We start from the raw sequence: 19,634 nt of genomic DNA, 5'->3' as shown, positions 1-19,634 counted from the left end.
GGTCCCAATTGATGGATTCTAACATGGACTATGAAAGGCCAAACGTTGAAACTATCAAGTGCGTGGTGGTCGGAGACAACGCCGTCGGAAAGACCCGCCTCATCTGTGCCCGGGCGTGTAACGCCACGCTGACTCAGTACCAAATGCTCGCCACGCACGTGCCCACGGTCTGGGCCATCGACCAATACCGCGTCTGCCAAGAGGTCAGTATCCCGCCCACAACCCTCCCATTGGTCGCCTGCTTGTTACCTCACAGACTGTGGCACTGATCTGTAGGCTAAAAAATAATGACAAACATTTTGACTAGAAGGCGTTTTCAATGTCTTCAAATGTTGGAATGGTTTGAGACTCATTACATGTACCAAGAACTTAACTGATTAACCCCTCACACCTCTGAAAGCTTAATGTCCCATTCCTTGATAATTAGCACATGCTCATCTATTATTATTTTTTATTTCTTAGCAGACGCCCTTATCCAGGGCAACTTACAATTGTTACAAGATCTCACATTATTTTTACATACAATTACCCATTTATACAGTTGGGTTTTTACTGGAGCAATCTAGGTAAAGTACCTTGCTCAAGGGTACAGCAGCAGTGTCCCACACCTGGGATTGAACCCACGACCCTCCGGTCAAGAGTCCAGAGCCTTAACCACTACTCCACACTGCTGCCCACCTATCCTAATGTGACCATTAAGAGACCTGTCACACTTTCTCAATCGGGCGGAGTCCGTCACTGTAGTCCCTCAATCTAGTTGAAACGTCCGTCAGGTATTTCTAAATTCAGCACTATTGAGTGTTTCATAGTTATGGATCAGGGATTAGAAAAAGTTTATAAGCCATTAAAAAGATGTATATCTTTGAAGTCCGTACATCTGAAAACAAATAAACAGATACAAGTTGACAATCTTGGCTCTGCGTTGGCCTGGTACGCTCTGAGGGTTAGGGAGGAGAACCGGCTGGGGATTGTTCACTACAGCGACCCCTGCTGGTGAAATGCCCATCGAGTCCAGCCTGGGCCTTGACTCCAGCGTCGAGGAGCCTGGTAAAGTTAGGTGTAAAGAGGTGACCTTCGATCAAATTGGGGTGACTTTCAATGACATTCGAACTGGGGATGTTAAATCGTTTTTTTTTTTTGCGTTCGCCAGGTCCTGGAGCGGTCCCGTGACGTGGTTGATGAAGTCAGCGTGTCCCTACGTCTCTGGGACACGTTCGGGGATCACCACAAGGACCGGCGCTTCGCTTACGGAAGGTATTGCCGGCTCTCCGAAAATGTTTTTGGGGTGGTGATGGAGTGAGAATAAAGGAGGGGGGGGTGGGGGGGGGTGATTCAAATTGTAAGCAGCTCTTAAATTATATTTTGACGTGGTCCGGGAAGTAAATGATGTGTTGAGAACTACATTTTTTTTTCTTTTCTTGGAGTTTTGAAGCCCACTCAATATATTACAAATGATAAAGGATTAAGTACTGGGAATTCGGGAGAGTATTGAAACGGTAAAACTAAAGAAATAAGTCTCTAATTTCCACTGGGAGTATTTTGTTATGAATGTTGCATTTGCATGTTGTGCTTTTGACATTTTAATGGAGAACTCCCATTGCTCATATTTTGCTGTAAGATTTTAAATAATAGTTTTAAAAGTCTATAAAAATGAAGGGGTTGTAAGAGCTCTTGAGCTTCCCATTCATCTAGCTCCGTCTCCCCCCAGGTCTGATGTTGTGGTGTTGTGTTTCTCAATCGCGAACCCCAACTCCCTACACCACGTCAAGACCATGTGGTACCCCGAGATCAAGCACTTCTGCCCCCGAGCGCCTGTCATCCTGGTGGGCTGCCAACTGGATCTCCGCTACGCAGACCTGGAGGCCGTCAACCGGGCACGACGCCCCCTAGCCAGGTGGGCTGGTATTGCATTCAGTCATGGGTTCCCTGGGAGCCGCTAAAGACGTTGTTTCATGAGAGTGGACAGACCTGAACAAATCTGATAAAAACCGTTCCAAGTGCATTGGCCCTCAGCCAAACGCAATAGAAGGTGCACCTGTAAAGGGTCACCTGAGCTAGTCGCACATGGCGTTAAGCTACGACTATCACATCTTTACCACATGCCAACCCTCCACTGCACATTCCCACTCACAAAACAATGACAGCATATGCACTGAATGGAATTTGAAATGCCGTCCAGTCTTAAAACAGATTCTCTGTTCCTCCTATTCTTTACTGCAAAAAATGATGCTCGGTTGTAATATGGATGTGTTGTGTAAATGTATTCTTATAATGAAATCGGGTGTGTCGCCCCACCCCAGACCCATCAAGTCCAACGAGATCCTAGCCCCGGAGAAGGGACGAGAGGTGGCGAAGGAGCTGGGGGTGCCCTACTACGAGACCAGCGTGGTGGCGCAGTTCGGGGTGAAGGACGTTTTCGATAACGCCATCCGCGCCGCTCTCATCTCCCGCCGCCACCTGCAGTTCTGGAAGTCCCACCTGCGCAACGTCCAGCGGCCCCTGCTGCAAGCCCCCTTCCTGCCGCCCAAGCCCCCTCCGCCCGTGATCACCGTGCCCAAGCCTCCCTCCACCAGCGAGGAGCACCCGGCCAGGCTGCTGGAAGACCCTCTCTGCGCCGACGTCATCCTCATCCTGCAGGACCAGCAGCGCATCTTCGCACACAAGATCTACCTCTCCACCTCCTCCTCCAAGTTCTACGACCTGTTCCTCATGGACCTGAGCCCAGGGGCCACGAGCTCTCCCAATAGGGGGTGTCTCCAAACCCAGCTACAGAACCAGACCCTGACTGGCAGGGATCTTCTCATGAGGGCCGCCAGCTTCGACGTGTGCGAGAGCAGCGACGAAGGAGACCGCTCCAACCTGAGGATTTCCACCAGCGACGGGACGCTGATCGGGGACGGCCGCGAGAGCGGCAGGAGGGGCCGACTGCTTTCCTCCTGGAGCCGGGCTTTCGTGAGCATCCAGGAGGAGCTGGTGGACGATCCCGTGACCTACAGCCCGCGTCTGATGACGGTGGTAAAGATGGACCCCTCGGTGCAGCTGGCCCCGTTCCGTGCCGTCCTGCGCTACCTGTACACGGGCCAGCTGGACGAGCGCGAGAAGAGGCTGATGCACATCGCGCACATCGCAGAGCTGCTGGAAGTGTTTGACCTGCGCATGATGGTGGCCAACATCCTCAACAACGAGGGCTTCATGAACCAGGAGATCACCAAGGCCTTCCACGTGCGCCGCACCAACCGGGTCAAGGAGTGCCTGGCCAAGGGAACCTTCTCCGGTGAGGCACCAACCCCACCGGGATCGCTGGAGAAACCCTAGCTAGCACGCCCACCAGCAGACCTTGCCAGCAAAGGCAATGCAGTGGGTTTAGGAGAAATATTGCAGAACACAGGCACTGCTACAATTCTGATGCCACGTCAAAATATCTGAATGCTACCACTGTGGTACAATTGTGCCATTGTAGCTGCCCCTTGGGCTACCAATCACAATTTATACAGAAGCGATGCTTACTTTGCTTAAAACAAACAAACAGAAAAATCCTTGTTGTATTTAAATTGCGGTCTAGAAAAGTCATTACTGTGATGGATACATTGATAGCACATTGTCTGCTTGACATGTATGGAGGTGGTTACATTTTACATGCATAGCTAGAGAGCTGCTTGATGCTCATTGATGGAAATGTTATATATAAATCCTTGGTGGGGGTATGTACAGCTATGATCAGAAGTTTAGCATCACCTACAACTTTAGGATTGAGAACATTTAACAACTATATGAACATCATTTTGGTCTTTTATTTAACATCATGTAAAGAAAGAAACTACAAAATGATTTTGCAAAAGTCTACCGGAAGCCATAATAGTAGTACAGTATTTCATGTTAGGTTTCGAAATGTCAAATTTTAAAAGTATATGGAAAACTACAAAGCGGTGTGTGATTCAATATATTAACATTATTCAGCAGGTTTCATTCGACTTTATGAAGCAAAAAGAGTTCATTCTATATAGAGGGGGATGCAAAACTTTTGTCCAGAGCTGTATAGTCTTACACACACACAGATACATGCTGCAAAAAGGCTTCTTAAAATGATTTTTCTGATTGGTTACAGACATTCCTTAAAAAGTTTAAAACATTTAAAACGTTGAAATTAAACTCAAACCAGCAGCCCTGGCGCTCGTTGTGTGTTGTGGAATGGCAGCATTGATTCGCTGCTCCCCTCTCCTCAGACGTGGTGTTCAAGTTGGATGACGGGACGATCCTCGCTCACAAACCCCTGTTAATCTCCAGCTGCGATTGGATGGCTGCCATGTTCGGGGGTCCCTTCATGGAGAGCTCCACGAAGGAGGTGAGTCCCGACCCCCAAACTCATTAACTTTCTTTTCAGCATTTCCAGAATTTATAAACGGCTGTATCAAAAAGAAAGGAAAATAATGCATCAGTGGTTATGTATTGACAGTTCAATAATAACCACCAGGCTTGCATTTCAATACATTTCTTGTGTTAAGCCTTTTTCTTCTATCTAAAGGTTTTCAGTACAGTTTGTGCTCTATTGTGGCGGGTCACTGACTCCATACGATAATACACCCGGTCCTAAGAAATAACACAGTAGTGTTTAGGGCTCTGGACTCTTGACTGGAGGGTCGTGGGTTCAGCCCCAGATGGGGGACACTGCTGCTGTACCCTTGAGCAAGGCACTTTACCTAGATTGCTCCAGTAAAAAACCCAACTATATAAATGGGTAATTGTATGTAAAAATAATGTGATAACTTGTAACAATTGTAAGTCGCTCTGGATAAGGGCATCTGCTAAGAAATAAATAATAATAATAATAATAATAATAATAATAATAATAATAATAGAGGTGGAGGAGAGAGCCCTAGGGCTATGTCACTTCTCTCATGGTATAAATTCCTGTTGCCCTTAAAATATCTCTTAGGCGACCGTCTCACTAAGCCCGGTGGGCAAGACGCCACAAATCGAATCCGTCCACTGCGGTCATTTCAACATTTTCCCATCGTCAATTGTATTCACAACTGTTCATTAAAGTTGTGTTCTGCTAAACGTGTGAGTCTGTGATAGAGGGACAGTGTGATGCTGTTGTTTGTGTTGCAGGTGCTGTTCCCCAACACCACTCAGAGCTGCATGCGGGCCGTGCTGGAGTATCTGTACACGGGGCAGTTCTGCTCGCGGCCCGACCTCGATGCCATGGAGCTCATAGTGCTGGCAAACCGCCTGTGTCTGCCGCACCTCGTTGCGCTCACAGGTACAGCGTCTTGTGGTGGCGTGTGTGATGTGTGCGGGTCTTGTGTTGCAGATCTCTGTGCTGTGCTTGTGATGGTGTGTGATTTGTGCTGGAGACCTGTGTGCAGCCTCACAGTGGTTTTTGTAATGTTGCAGAGCTGTACACAGTGACAGTGCTGATGGAGTCAGCGCTGATGGGAGCCGACGTCGATGGAGATGTGCTGGTGTACCTGGAGATGGCACAGGTAGGGGGTGCTGTGTCTCGGGGGAGGGAGCGGGTGGAGGGGCTCGGCCTGTATCAGCACAGTGGGGTTGATCCTGGGGGAAACGTTAAGGGACACGCATGCAGTTTAGATAGGAGTGCAGCATATTTCATCCCATCGTCAGGACGAGAAACTACATTGAACTGAATTCAATCACAGGGCTCCTGCTGCAACCAACTTTCTCAAGATGCATCGAGCAAAATGATTTGAACCGATATATGCACTGAAGCACAGCCCTTATTTGCTATACATACACTAAAATGTCCAGGCATGCTATTTTGGGTACGTGGAACGTGCCTGTGCCTTGATGTGTTGTTTTGATTTATTTGCGTGACCGGCTGTCACATGACTAGTGGGATTGTTCGTTTTTTTGGGGGGCCGATTCAACAGTTGTAGTCGTTTCATCCCGCCCTCTCTTTCTCTGCCTCATCAGTTTCACTGTGCCCACCAGCTCACAGACTGGTGCCTCCATCACATCTGCACCAACTACAACAACGTCTGCCGCAAGTTTCCAAGAGAGATGAAGGCCAAATCGTCCGGTACGTACCGCGCGTTGATTTGTGGTAATGCTTACTGTGTGAGAGTTTGTCATTTTTAAGCTGATGTTCAAACCAGGCTTTATTTCAACAATCAAGAGAATTGCATGTGATTTTTAATCGGTTTTAATTATTCTTAATTCCTATTTCAAGTTGGCACAACTTTTAAGCTACTGTAATCATCAGCTAATAGATTTATAATAGCTGAAAGACATTACCAAAGAGATATGTTGGTTTTAATAGGTTTAGGTGGAAATCCTTATATAGCAGGGGCAGCAGTGTGGAGTAGTGGTTAGGGCTCTGGACTCTTGACCGGAGGGTCGTGGGTTCAATCCCAGGTGGGGGACACTGCTGCTGTACTCTTGAGCAAGGTACTTTACCTAGATTGCTCCAGTAAAAACCCAACTGTATAAATGGGTAATTGTATGTAAAAAATAATGTGATATCTTGTAAGTCGCCCTGGATAAGGGTGTCTGCTAAGAAATAAATAATAATAATAATTTCATATTCCTTGGTCCAAGTATAAGGCTGGCAGCGAGCTCAGGACTTGTGTGATGATCACACTGTATAAGGATAGACCCGTCACGACTCGGACGCCTAGCCTGGTCGTTTTCATAGCACATCTCTACGTCTTTGTCTTCCAGAGAACCAGGAGCACTTTGAGAAGCACCGCTGGCCGCCGGTCTGGTACCTGAAGGAAGATGACCATTACCAGCGCGCCCGCCGGGAGCGCGAGAAAGAGGACTACCTCTGTCAGAAACGGCAGTCCAAGCGCAAGTGGCTCTTCTGGAGCTCTCCTTCCCCCGCCTCCTCCTCCTCTTCCTCCTCCCACAGCTCCTCTGCCGTCGTTTGATTGACTCTCAGAAGCTCCGCCTTCTCCCGGTAGACGTTCCAAAGGGGGTGGGGGATGGGGGGGGCGTGTTGGTAGCCATGGCGATAATGCCGCTCACAGGGCCTGGGCTTTGAGATCTGTGGCGAATGCGTGACTGTGGCCGGTGTTTCTCACTCTTCAGAAAGAGAGTCCGTGCAGCTGGTCTGTGTTGTTGGAGGTTTGTGTACTGGGGTAACAGGAGCCCTGGTTACTGGAAAGGATTTCTTCAAGAACGACATCCTGATAATGTACAGTGCTCTCCAAGTTGTGGAGATACATCATAATAAAACTCCAAGCCTTACCATACCCCCAAAACCCCCCCATCCCACCTCCACATCGTCACCCTGACACTCTTTGGACCCCCAAGCCTGAAACATTTGTATCTGGGTCCCACTGTGCCAGTGTCAGTGTGTCAGCCAGTGTTGGGATTACAGCACGACCATTATTTCTCTAAGCGTTTCCGTCGACAGCTTCTGGTGACCTGTCCTTTTGTGCGAAATACTCATTGGCTCCCCCTTTGTCATAGAGAAAGGGCATTCTTAACTGTTTAATTATATCAGTTCAATTCTAGGGAGGGGGTTGTTGTGATTGTAATTATATTAACAGTTTGATAGTAATTCGATTTTCCAAACCAATAGCTTTCAGAAGGCCAGCTAGTTCCATTCTACTCCAGGGCCTCTATTTAGACAGTGCTGGCGCGTTGGACAATTGGAAGAACTCTTTGCCAGTTATGCAGTGTTAGTAGACTACGGGGAAGAGGATAGTAGGGATCAGTTTGCTCCTTTTATCAGGGGGCGCAGCCTTGAGTTGACCCCCAAATCAGTCAGTAAGAAATATCACGTCTTACATCATCTAGGGGCAGAGTGTCGCAGGCGGGAGGGGGACAGGTTAATGGTTACACTCTGGTGTGCCGGCTGAACCAAGACAGGATACAGGTTTCAGAGCACCATAGAGGCCAAACAAAGGAAGCTTTAGGTTTTAAAACAAAGTCACCGGGATGCGATTAAACAGAAAATGAGATCCAGAGCGATTCTAAACAAGAAAAAGAATGCGTTAGTTGAGATCACTGGGATAGTTCATACCCACGCCAAGCTGCCCCTTCTCATGGTCCACTGCCTTCTGCACCACCCTGAAGGGGGCAAGCTATGGGACCGCCCACAGTAACGTTTGATCTGAATTATCACGCGCTGGATTTGAACACAGCTGGATGGCTGACCCTCGCTGGATGTATTCCCCCGGATTCTGGGTTGTTTGCCGTTTCCTGTCTAGCCGTACGCAGTCACCGCTGCCTTGCTCCAACGCCGCCAGCCAAAATACAAGCCATGGAGTCACATGGAACATCACAGTGTGGAGGCGTGGCCATTAGAATTTCAAATACTACCATGGCGACACAATGGGCGGGGCTCCTGCAGAGGTGGCATGGAGTAGACTGGAGTGTGTTTGTGTTCATGCTATTGTGAGAGCAGTAGCATGCTAAAATAGGAAGCCATTCCACCAATGGCAGCATCATCCCACAGTAGCTGCCCCAGTGCTGGAGCTGTCGTCAGGTCAATACTGCCTTGCCACTGAACATCGTTTGGGAAGGGAAGCCTCATCCCCTATTGATCACTGCGTGTAGAATTGTTCAGTTTCCTGTCTATGCTAGGCAGTTGGTGATATATTGTGAGTATCTTGCTAAAGGTCTTTGTGGCGAGGGCTCTATTATAAGACACAGAAGTTTGATCATCATAAAGTCTTACCAGTGGGCTGATATTGACTTAAACAATTTAACCAAATGTAAAATGTTCATGGAACGGCCAGCCCCAGGGGAAAAGTGTGAATATATCTAGACTTTACAGGGTATTGAAGTTCATGTTTACAAAGCTGTGAATGTGAAAAACTGAGCCACCTGAACCTAGCTCAGCTGTTAGAGTTAAGGACAAGGCAGTGGGAGATTCTGAAACGAATGAGATTTCATTAAAATGCCAGACTTGGACAGCACCTGCTATCTTTTGCAAATGTTTTGACTACACAGTACCACGCTCAATTTGAAAGCCTTAATTAAACTGAAGTGCTAAATGAAGATGAGATACCTGGGGCAGTGAACTGAAATATTATCTCGGCTTGGGGACTGTCACCTGCATTGTAAATTCACGGTAGTTGCGCAGCTTTGTATTTCGAATCCTGTTGACGTGCAGCACGATGTCGGTACACTTTCTGTGCCCGTGAGAAGTCAGGGTTGTCTGCTAAGTCAGGTCTTGTGTGGCTTGCATGCGAGTTTAGGTGTTTTCTGGTGTTTCCCACAGTGTGTAGCGCATCAAACACTGAAATCTTGTATTTAATGGTGGCTTTATGCCATGTTTTTAAGCATCTTGAATTGCAGTTACAGGGCACTGCACGTCCTAATTCATTTCACACACACGTGTGTGTTCTCCACGCTTCTCTATTGTAGTTCTTTGCTGACCAGGCTTACTAGCAATCCCTGGGAGGTTTTTTTTTTTAACCAGCGAGGCTGTTTTTAAAACTGAAGTGAGGTGGCTGGACAGAAATGGAGAAAGGACATTCGTGAACTTGGCACACAATCTAAGGAGAAACAGAGAAAGAGAATTACACTCACGTTTTGGGACGTCGGTATTTTGCATGCTTTCGGACTATTCCAGAAATCATTTTCCTTTTTTTCAACCGCTGGTTCTGTTTCAGAAAAAAAAAAAAAAAAAAAAACTCCTCAAAGCTGATTTTCTGAGGTGAGATTGGGGAAGCATATTAGCGTTGCGCTTTACGCTGAACCCCATAGGTGAAGCACTGTCCCCTAAATCCTGTGCAGCACTGGTATGCTTCCCCATGCACCCTTAAGGAGTCTTTTCAGAAGCAGCACCTTGGCTCATTTTTTGGACTGGTTAATATGCATGGCAAATAAGCAAAATCCACACTAGATATTTACACAGAACACATATCATTGAATATTACACAGGTAAGAAATTCAATATCAGAAACATTTACATTGTATAGAGTATCCATTTAATGTTGCTTCAACCAAACATTTCTGAAGTCTGTTAAGAGTGAACTTGAACATGTGCGCCACCAGTATCAGTTAGAAATGTTTGCTCAGAGTTATTACAGGTCCAGTAACTCTCAGGAGCCTTTCCAGAGCAGCATGCTTATGCCATTTCTACATCACACCCCCCAGACATGTGACAGAATGCTCAGTCGGAATGCACGGATTCCGAAAGAGTTCACTGAATGGACCCAGTGCTGTCACTGCTGTGATTGGAGCACAGCGTCGGCCAGGGTTTTCACTATGACCCCTGCTGTGATTGGAGCACAGCGTCGGCCAGGGTTTTCACTATGACCCCTGCTGTGATTGGAGAACAGCGTCGGCCAGGGTTTTCACTATGACCCCTGCTGTGATTGGAGCACAGCGTCAGCCAGGGTTTTCACTATGACCCCTGCTGTGATTGGAGCACAGCGTCGGCCAGGGTTTTCACTATGACCCCTGCTGTGATTGGAGCACAGCATCGGCCAGGGTTTTCACTATGACCCCTGCTGTGATTGGAGCACAGCGTCGGCCAGGGTTTTCACTATGACCCCTGCTGTGATTGGAGCACAGCATCGGCCAGGGTTTTCACTATGACCCCTGCTGTGATTGGAGCACAGCGTCGGCCAGGGTTTTCACTATGACCCCTGCTGTGATTGGAGCACAGCATCGGCCAGGGTTTTCACTATGACCCCTGCTGTGATTGGAGCACAGTGTCGGCCAGGGTTTTCACTATGACCCCTGTTCTGGGATCCTTTCATTGGCTCAACTTGCGGTCCACTGATGTCGGACTCTTATGTGCCCCCCCACGACCCGACTCTGAACTGTGGGTGATCGGGCTTCTGTTCCGGTGCCCTGAGGTTGTGGCACGCCTTTCCCAATGAAATGAGGGACTCTCAATCCTGGGGTGTTTTTAAATCTCGCCTTAAAAACGTATTTGTTTAAACTGGCTTTTTTTAATTTAATGTTTGATATTTTCTGATTGTCTATTTTTATTTGTGTTCTTATCTATAGTGCTTTGTGATGACTTGTCATGAAAGGTGCTTTATAAAATGATGATTATTATTATTATTATTATTATTATTATTATTATTATTATTATTATTTTAGCTAACCAGAGTCGTGCTATACTGTACAGTGGTACTGTAAAATAACATGCTAGTCAGATGTGTCAGTCTGTCACAATGTTGTTTTCAAAATGTTTTTTGAGTAAATGTACTCGCTTTTACAAATTTCAAAAGTATAAATCTACTTTTTATTTGAATGTATTTCATGTTTTACTTTAAGATACGCTTTGATTATGAGCAGGGTGTGATCTGCTTCATTGAGGTCCAGATCTTGATTTCGTGGACAGCGTAAGGTCCCATGCTTTGAGAACGCCCTCCTCAGGGTGCAGTGCAGCTCAGACTTGCTTGTGTTGCTCTTGTGCTGTTTTTATATGCGTTCTCTTGTGTGGATCTTTGCTTCAGTGAACGCTTGTGAGGCTTCTAACTCCTAAACGCTGTCGGACTGATCTGAAAACGTATACAGAGCTTCGCAACGGTAGGGAAAACAGACAGACAGGGTCGTAGATTTATGTAACAAACTGGTCACCCAAAACAGCCAACAAACCCACCCGCTGACTTTAATAGTGATTCAGAAACACTAAAAGAAATATGTAAAAACACAATGACAAACATTGCCATGAATAGAAGCTTTGTATAAAAAAGGGGGTTTGGGGTAAAACTTATTAGAGTTTATTACTGAAAGAGAGGAATCTCTCCCATTCTCTTTCCAAATCCTGTTACCCCGCGATAAACCACCCCTGGTACGGTTTGGATAAACATCACCAAGGCTCCCATGCACAGCACCGCACCGCCTGGACGACCGATTCCGTGATGAGACCCAGAGCACAGGAAGCACATAACATTCTTATTTAAAAAAATAAACAAGTCACCTAATGACGACATCAAAACAGACAACTTGAGCTCATTTATTTAGTTATCTGTTCGTTTTTGGGTGCTCTCTCGCTCAGGTATAGGAAAACGCTGCATTTCCTGTCAGTGCTTTAAGCATGATATGTTACCTGTTTGGTAGCTCCTTCTTCTGAGATGCGTTAGAGGTAGGATTGTTAGCTAGACAGGGCAACTTTCAGTGCAAACCACAAACCAGGTCTAGTATCCAGGTATATAACTACAAAAAAATAAGACGCTCAGAAGCTTAGGAGCTGGTTCTGCGTGTCTATGATCAGTGTGTGTGTGTGTTAAAGATTCACGGTACACTGCTGTAGAGAAAACAGATACGCAGAGAGACGGGACACGCTTTAGCTAAACAGTCACAATACTGTATTAACATTGTGATGATAAATGAACTGTGAATTCAAATTAAAAATACAAAAAAAATGGAATGTTTTGTCTGCGTTGTACTGGAGTTGTAATGTTTATGTAATAAATAGGGTTAGAGAGAAACTGTCTGCCTGGCTGTTTTATTGACGCAGTGAGCTTTTCATGGTTGAACATTCTGTCCAAATGGGAGGGAATATCCTTTCATTTCAGCATTACAGTAATCTCTCAGGAGTGACATAAACGCGAGATCCCCATCACCTGCAAAGTGCGCTTATTTGAGACCTCGCTGGTGCGTTGGTTTTCCTTGCATGGTTTTGGTCCAGTCGTTTATCAAGGCGGCTCATTACATTTTTAAGCAGCGTTTTCATTATTTTTCACTAGACGTCCCGCTTATTCAGAGTCAAGCTCGATTCTAACCGCACGCGCGCACAAAAACACGGATGGATTTGATTGCTTGTAGAGTCTGTCTAAATTAAATGCATTTCTTTTATATTTTTATTTAGCAGACATCTTGAGAAGCCGTCCCATAAAGCACTGTTACTCTATAAATTAGTACAATGCTGATGTGTTCACGTGCACCATGATTTCCAAAAGTCTTACACTGTACACATGCTGCACTGGGCTCTATTTTAATGCTCTAAACAGTGGCGGATCTTAATACTGCCACCCTAGGATTTTTTTTTTTTTAAAGACTAACTAGGTTCAATTTGTTTTTTTATGCCCCTTACCTTATTATGATTTATATGCATTTAGTTATGCAATATTTAAAATGTTTGCAATCAGATTTTGATGCTAAAAAAACAAACCACTGTAACTTAAACACCACGAGAGGGCGCTCCAGTACTGCGCATCTGTGTAGCGTCTCAAGATGTGTTCCTTGTAAAATGATTTCGCACAGTTCACTGGTTTTACAAAAGGTTAGCAGCCAGAGAGAACAGGCTGACACAGCCATTGCAAATCCTGCTGCAAATTTGCAAATAATATTTACATTTAACAGCTCAGAGCGCACACAGCAACACCATGCAACGAAAGGCTAGTTAAAGATCGACTTTAACACGTCTGCATGCTCGTAAGATGTCTTGACTCTCCTGCTTAACATTATCTTGCGTGTTTTTCTCCAGAACGGTCTGCTGTGGTTTCCGAACAGATTGTCAATCCCCAGGTTTACTCGCTATCCCAGCAAACACAGAGCTCTGACCGCTGAAGCCTGGAGCATTTGCATTCAAAAAAAGCCCATCAGCAGCGATCATTAGATTGCGTCGCCCGATAGAATGAATTAATTCTGCTTCCCAGGGTGTCAGTTGTTGAAGCTGACACCCTGGGATCCTTCAAGAAGCTGCTTGATGAGATTCTGGGATCAATAAGCTACTAACAACCAAAGCAAGATGGGCTGAATGGGGCCTCCTCTCGTTTGAAAACTTTCTTATGTTCTTCTTATGAATGAAACCTGCTGAATAATGTTCTGTTAACATATTGAATTACAGCCTCTTTGTAGTTTTCGCATGTTCGCAGTATTATTATTATTATTATTATTATTATTATTATTATTATTATTATTATTATTATTATTATTATTATTATTGTTATTATTATTGTTATTGTCTCAATTATCTGTAATGCAGAATTGGGAGTTAATTCTATAATATCTACAAAGCCGCGGGGACCAGACCTCAAGCACCGGACCCGCACTGCATCACTGATAGAGTCATTCTATTAACTAGCGCTGAACGCAGTGGCTGTTGCACTTCAGACTAGCCACAAGATGGCGCCATTGCACTACGTTTTCCGCGAATTTAACATTTAATTTAATGGCAAGAGTGTGTACCGTGAGACAGACAGAGACAGGCAGACCGACTATATCCGTTATAACTGATTACAAACCATGTCAAAAGTGTATCATGGTAGTCTTATTATGTTATAATGATCTGTAACTTAACAGCATAATCAATAACATGTTTATTTATGTGTTACAAATAACGGAGATATATATATATATATATATATATATATATATATATATATATATATATATATATATATATATATATATATATATATATTGTGCGGTTGATAATCTAAAAGAAAAAATATATATATTTTTGATTGATTTATTTATTTTTTTAATCCCCATTGTGGTCTTTTAAAGTAACTGTAGCAAACACGTCTTTATGTAAACCTGACCCATTTTACACCTCCATTAGCCCGCACAGGTCTCTCATCTATCCGCTTCTTAACACGTGTATTTTCAGTAAATGCATGGAACCAATTATTCAGATACTTCAGTTCCAGAAACAGAACAACAGGATGGATTCCATTAAGCCTTGGATGAATTCAATGCGAGAAGCACGGCCGATAAGCGGTGTAGAAACCCTTTAAAATGAGAGAAAGATCGGCCAACAGTGGCCCTTAAAATTGCTTCAGTAAGCTAAAAAAAAAAATAATATATATACTGTATATAAAAATGAAAACTAAAATTGAAAGCTAGTTGAATTTGGGAGCCGGTCTCTGAATTCCATCGCTAAGCAATCTGGGTGAAACATGATCTATCGCTTTGGAGGCTTCCAGTCCTAACCGTGGCGTGATATATAGTCGAATTATCTGCAGTGCCGTCGCGCATTATCCTCTGTTATTGCCAAAGTTGTTGGCAGACAGAAAAACAGATTACGCTTCGGATCAAAATCAATAGGAACTTTATTTACTCGCCTCTGAAACACAATGGGACTTATATATTTGGAGTTTCAAACAACATTGCGGTTTCTAACAACATAGGTATTGCTGAGGCGATGCATTCGTTCCGATCAAAGTAGTTTTATTATTATCCCCCCCCCCCCCCCTCCCTCTCTCTCTCTCTCTCTCTCTCTCTCTCTCTCTCTCTCTCTCTCTCTCTCTCTCTCTCTCTCTCTCTCTCTCTCTCTCTCTCAGGTTCTGTTCGCTGTCCATTAAGAGAAACACTGAACTGTCGACCAGTCCGATAGAAAAGTGACAACCGACCTCAGAAACTGACAGTCGACTAATCGCACGTCACGCGATTGTGGGGTCAACGTGAAGCGTGGGCTTTTCAGGTGGACAGAACGGTCCATAAATAACATTTTAGAACATTAATTCAGATTCTATTTAAAAGTCCAAAACACAAAACTGTTACTTAACAGCATTTGTAAGCACCAGACGTGATCAAATACATGATGCATTATTATTATTATTATTATTATTATTATTATTATTATTATTATTAGGGCATTTTAATTGGCTTTTATTATACTGCTGCATGTTACTTTACAATACTATCATTAAAAATACAGTCGTTTTTCACTGGTAGTAAAGAGATCATATTTGGGGCAGGCCTGCCACTGCATCTGTGTGACCGTTTTTTTTTTTTTTTTAGCACAAATGATTCCTCTCAAGGTATTTGGAGTCCGTCTCTCTGTCAGTACGGCTTGGCTGAAAAACTCCTTTGCTTTTATATACAGAAGGTTACCACGGCACCTATCCAGTTCAAACCACGATGCAATTTCAACGCATCACAGCGAAAGGGGGTCCGGCGATAAGGCTGCTGGTGTCACTGAGGCAACACCTGTGTTAGTCATTGCTAAACACTTACACAGCCATTCTTTGAATCCCGTTTAAACCTGCAGATTAGCTCTGGCTTGTGTTATGAACCTCTCTGTATGAATTCCTGTGAAGACACGTTTGTATAGCAGAGCGAATTCCCCAGAGGAATGGCTGCCATGTTTTTGTTACTTGCTTGTGGTTCATAGCCTTCTGATTTACATATTTCCACTGTATTGTGACAGTGATTTTCTTTTTTACAATGTCTTGTTAACGAGCGTTGCATCATTTTGCTTTGTAAGTGCCTTTGATATCTTAATAAAAAGCTTTCCTCCCTGGCTGAATATTAGTCACGTTGGGTCTTTTCAGGTTACAAACCACGTCACTGCAGCTCAAGTGGACCACTTACACCCCTGATTTACACAAACATCCTGTAGAAACAGAAGAACCTTTCCCAGCGAGAGGAAGTCCTTCAGCCCATCTGCCCTCGTCCGGTTCTGAGTAGCTGAGTCGAATCTTAAAGGATCCCAGTGATTCAGCGTGAGCCTCCTAACCAGGTTCCAGCCCCTCACCACTCTGTGTGTGAAGAAGCGTCTCCTACACTATATCCACTCTCCACTTCCTTTCCAGCTGTGTGGGAAATATCTTTGAGCCAACTGAGTTCTCTGTTGAAACCTGTTAACTGCTATCCAAAGCAATCAATTGCAATGTATTCCTTGCTTCTGACCAGCAGTGACCACATGCAGCGGGGGTTGCGGTATCCAAGCTTGACCGGAGGGTCGTGGGTTCAATCCCAAGTGGGGGACACTGCTGCTGTACCCTTGAGCAAGGTACTTTACCTAGATTGCTCCAGTAAAAAAACAACTGTATAAATGGGTGATTGTATGTAAAAATAATGTGATATCTTGTAACAATTGTAAGTTGCCCTGGATAAGGGCGTCTGCTAAGAAATAAATAAATAAATAAACAGTGATCTCAAACACGTCTTCTCTCGCGGTACAGCTGGCACACCAGAGTGTAACCGCTAAACTGCTCCCCCCCTGCAACTCCGAGAATGCATGAAAATATCATCACTGCTCTACGTGGTCTTACTTACTGATGTATTTCTTCCATCCGCTGGGGGCAGAGTGTTGCAGGGGGGAGCAGTTTAGCGGGTTACACTCCGGTGTGCCAGCTGTACCTAGAGAGATCACATGTTAGAAATCTGGGAAACTTCTGAATGTTTACGGGATGACTGAAACAGAAAATAATATAACCGAGTGTTTCTAAAGAAGAAGAAAATAACAAAGTTATAGTATAGTTCAAATAGCTGGAGTTTCCTAGCTGCTTTTTAAACAGGAACAGTTAGTCAGAAAACAAATGCAATGTCTAATTGGCCTTGCCTTGCTTTGCTATTGTTGCAATGAACAGGGGTTTGCTGTGAGGGTGGCAGTCCTGGAAATCAATCAATATCCTGCAGCAGAATTATAAGCCACGGGAAGTTTGGATCCCGGACCTGTTGAAACACCTCCTCAGATATTCCTATCGGATTAGGAATAAGCCGCAGTGTTTGTCTAAAGCGGTGATGAGCCTGTGGGCAAGGGGAGAGGGGATTAAACCATTATTGAGATTAGATCTACTTCTACCTTGATCTCTGTCAAACTCTTCTACGCTGCACAGATAAAGGCTGCTAATAGCTTTCTCTCTCTCTCTGTGCCTCACTCTCTTTCAGTGATTTGTATGGTTTAGTGAAACGTCTGGGGGTGGAGAGAGAGAGAGAGCGCGAGAGAGAGAGAGATTTAAATGTGACCCCTTTTCCCTTCCTACGAGCGGCTGCTGATGAAACAGCGTTGATAAGCTAGCACAGCCCACGGGAGCAAGGGCTCTCTCTGCAGCCCACTCTCTCTGGGCAGAGCGCTCCTTGCCTTTGTTTGTACCGAGCTGCCTCTCCTTACGGGGGAAGAGATTTCGAGCCGGATCGGCCCTGTCACTTTGAGGGAAGCCTCCAGGTTTTCTCCCACGGAGTGTCTCCGCAGCCAGTTTCGCCGAGGCGGAGGGAGATGCAACAAAAGAGACACCGTGAGGCTGAAACGTTTCCCTCAGAAAGCTCTTAAGGAGGATCCACCAAGACTTGAGTATTTTTTTACTTGTACAAGTTTACCAGTGTCAAAGCACAGCACTATTGAAGCAAAGGGAACACATTGTAGTTTATCATAGCAGCAGGGGCAGCAGTGTGGCGTAGTGGTTAGGGCTCTGGATTCTTGACAGGAGGGTCGTGGGTTCAATCCCAGGTGGGGGACGCTGCTGCTGTACCCTTGAGCAAGGTACTTTACCTAGATTGCTCCAGTAAAAACCCAACTGTATAAATGGGTAATTGTATGTAAAAAATAATGTGATATCTTGTAACAATTGTAAGTTTCCCTAGATAAGGGCGTCTGCTAAGAAATAAATAATCATAGTCAGAGCACAGCAATCTGATGAAGCAAAGGGAACGCATGGTAGAGCAGAGAGTCAACACAGTATGGTAAAGCATATTTTTAAAAAAAAATGGCAAACAATGGTAAATGCAGATGTACTCCGGTCGACAAAGACCCAATCTGCCTCCAGTGTTGGGTTGTTTTTATAAGATGTTATCCAGTCGTTTCACCCCTTGTGTGGTTCAGCTCATCATTTCTAGTATGTTCACTTTGAGTGGTCTCACACAGTCACTGTGTGAGAGGCAGCCTCCCAGGTGACTTTCTGAATGAAATATCGCTAGTGAGAGGGCTCCACCTCGCATGCAACTCCACAACAGAGCAATACAGAAAAAGATTAGCAGCGGCCACTAAACCAGGACCTAACCTGACATTAAAAAAACACAACAGGGATTTATAAATCTGCAAATAAAGCATGGCTGAGAGATGACTAACTGAGAAACCAACAGAACTGAACATTTCTGTCAAAATAATTGAATCTTTACTAAACTCAAACCAAATGACTCTCAGGTACTGTTTTTAGTTCTTCTCTTAGAATTTCAAACATGGAAAAAAAAACGTAAAACACATGGGCAGAACTTACCATCTGGAGGATTTTTTAAATTTTTTTTTATAAAATCTGTCCTTATTTCCTAAATCCTGGAGAAAAAATACAAATGATAATCCAGCCAGCGGGGCCTGAAGTCCAAGCCACAAACAAAAACAAAACAAAACAAACAATACATCAATAAATAAACAAACACATCAATAAAATTCACACACTGCCTGCGTTTCATCCAGTCATACTTTCATTTAACAAAGACAAACGGAGTCAGACTTGGAGACAAACTGCCTTTTCCCTCCTAAACAACGTTACACAAGCGATTTACCAAACCGACTTGCCTAATTACTTCATTACTTAATTCATTAACATTAATTACAAACATTGTGACATATGCAACCAATTGGGTCATCAACTAGGTGATTAAACCACATTACAAAGCCTTTATCACACAGTAATATCCCCTTTTCTAAGTTAATTTATATACAATTGAACACACAGATTTCCAGCAGTGTGCACATCTATTAAAACATCTCAAGATGTGTCATTGATATCCTTTATATACCCGCCTGCATGAAAACCTCTGGGTGTGAGAATTTCAATTTCCACTTAGTAATCAGTGATGTAGAAACAATAGGGCCTCGTGTGAAAATGTTCGACCACTTTGTGCTTCAATCAGGCGTCTTAAACAATTTCTAAAGAGTCTCCTCCATTTTACCATGTGTAGGCTGTGTGTTCCCTTTCTCTGACTATTTTAAATTAATTGCATGTGTGGCCTATTAAAGTCGTTGATTAAATTAGACAATCGCACTAATTTGCCTATTTTGACAATCTTCCAAGATCTTCCAG

General features: G+C 44.4%; 1 protein-coding gene and 1 long non-coding RNA gene across 7 annotated transcripts in view; one reads left to right on the top strand and one right to left on the bottom strand.

The window, feature by feature from the left end:
* Positions 1-12,368, top strand: part of LOC117397851 (rho-related BTB domain-containing protein 2-like) — a 21,631-nt gene extending 9,263 nt beyond the window's left edge. For 5 of the 6 annotated variants that reach the window (XM_034911537.2, XM_034911536.2, XM_033996765.3 and 2 more), the window contains 9 exons: positions 2-203; positions 1,151-1,254; positions 1,709-1,894; positions 2,301-3,274; positions 4,224-4,342; positions 5,110-5,260; positions 5,395-5,483; positions 5,935-6,040; positions 6,682-12,368. In XM_034911537.2, coding sequence (XP_034767428.2) covers positions 2-203; positions 1,151-1,254; positions 1,709-1,894; positions 2,301-3,274; positions 4,224-4,342; positions 5,110-5,260; positions 5,395-5,483; positions 5,935-6,040; positions 6,682-6,890 — 2,140 coding nt within the window. In that variant the 3' untranslated portion in view covers positions 6,891-12,368. The remainder of the gene's footprint in view (position 1; positions 204-1,150; positions 1,255-1,708; positions 1,895-2,300; positions 3,275-4,223; positions 4,343-5,109; positions 5,261-5,394; positions 5,484-5,934; positions 6,041-6,681) is intronic. The other variant, XR_009310804.1, reaches the window with a different exon arrangement.
* On the bottom strand, positions 4,339-19,634 carry LOC131706793 (uncharacterized). Its single transcript, XR_009310805.1, has 3 exons — positions 18,828-19,634; positions 9,505-9,578; positions 4,339-4,403 (listed from the first exon to the last, which is right to left on the bottom strand). It is a non-coding gene; the product is annotated as an uncharacterized LOC131706793 (long non-coding RNA).

This window comes from Acipenser ruthenus, chromosome 37, assembly GCF_902713425.1.
Source record: "Acipenser ruthenus chromosome 37, fAciRut3.2 maternal haplotype, whole genome shotgun sequence".
In the NCBI taxonomy this organism is placed as follows: Eukaryota; Metazoa; Chordata; class Actinopteri; order Acipenseriformes; family Acipenseridae; genus Acipenser; species Acipenser ruthenus.
The sequence above is the reverse complement of the archived record's forward strand: the minus strand, read 5'-3'. Positions and strand labels throughout refer to the sequence as shown.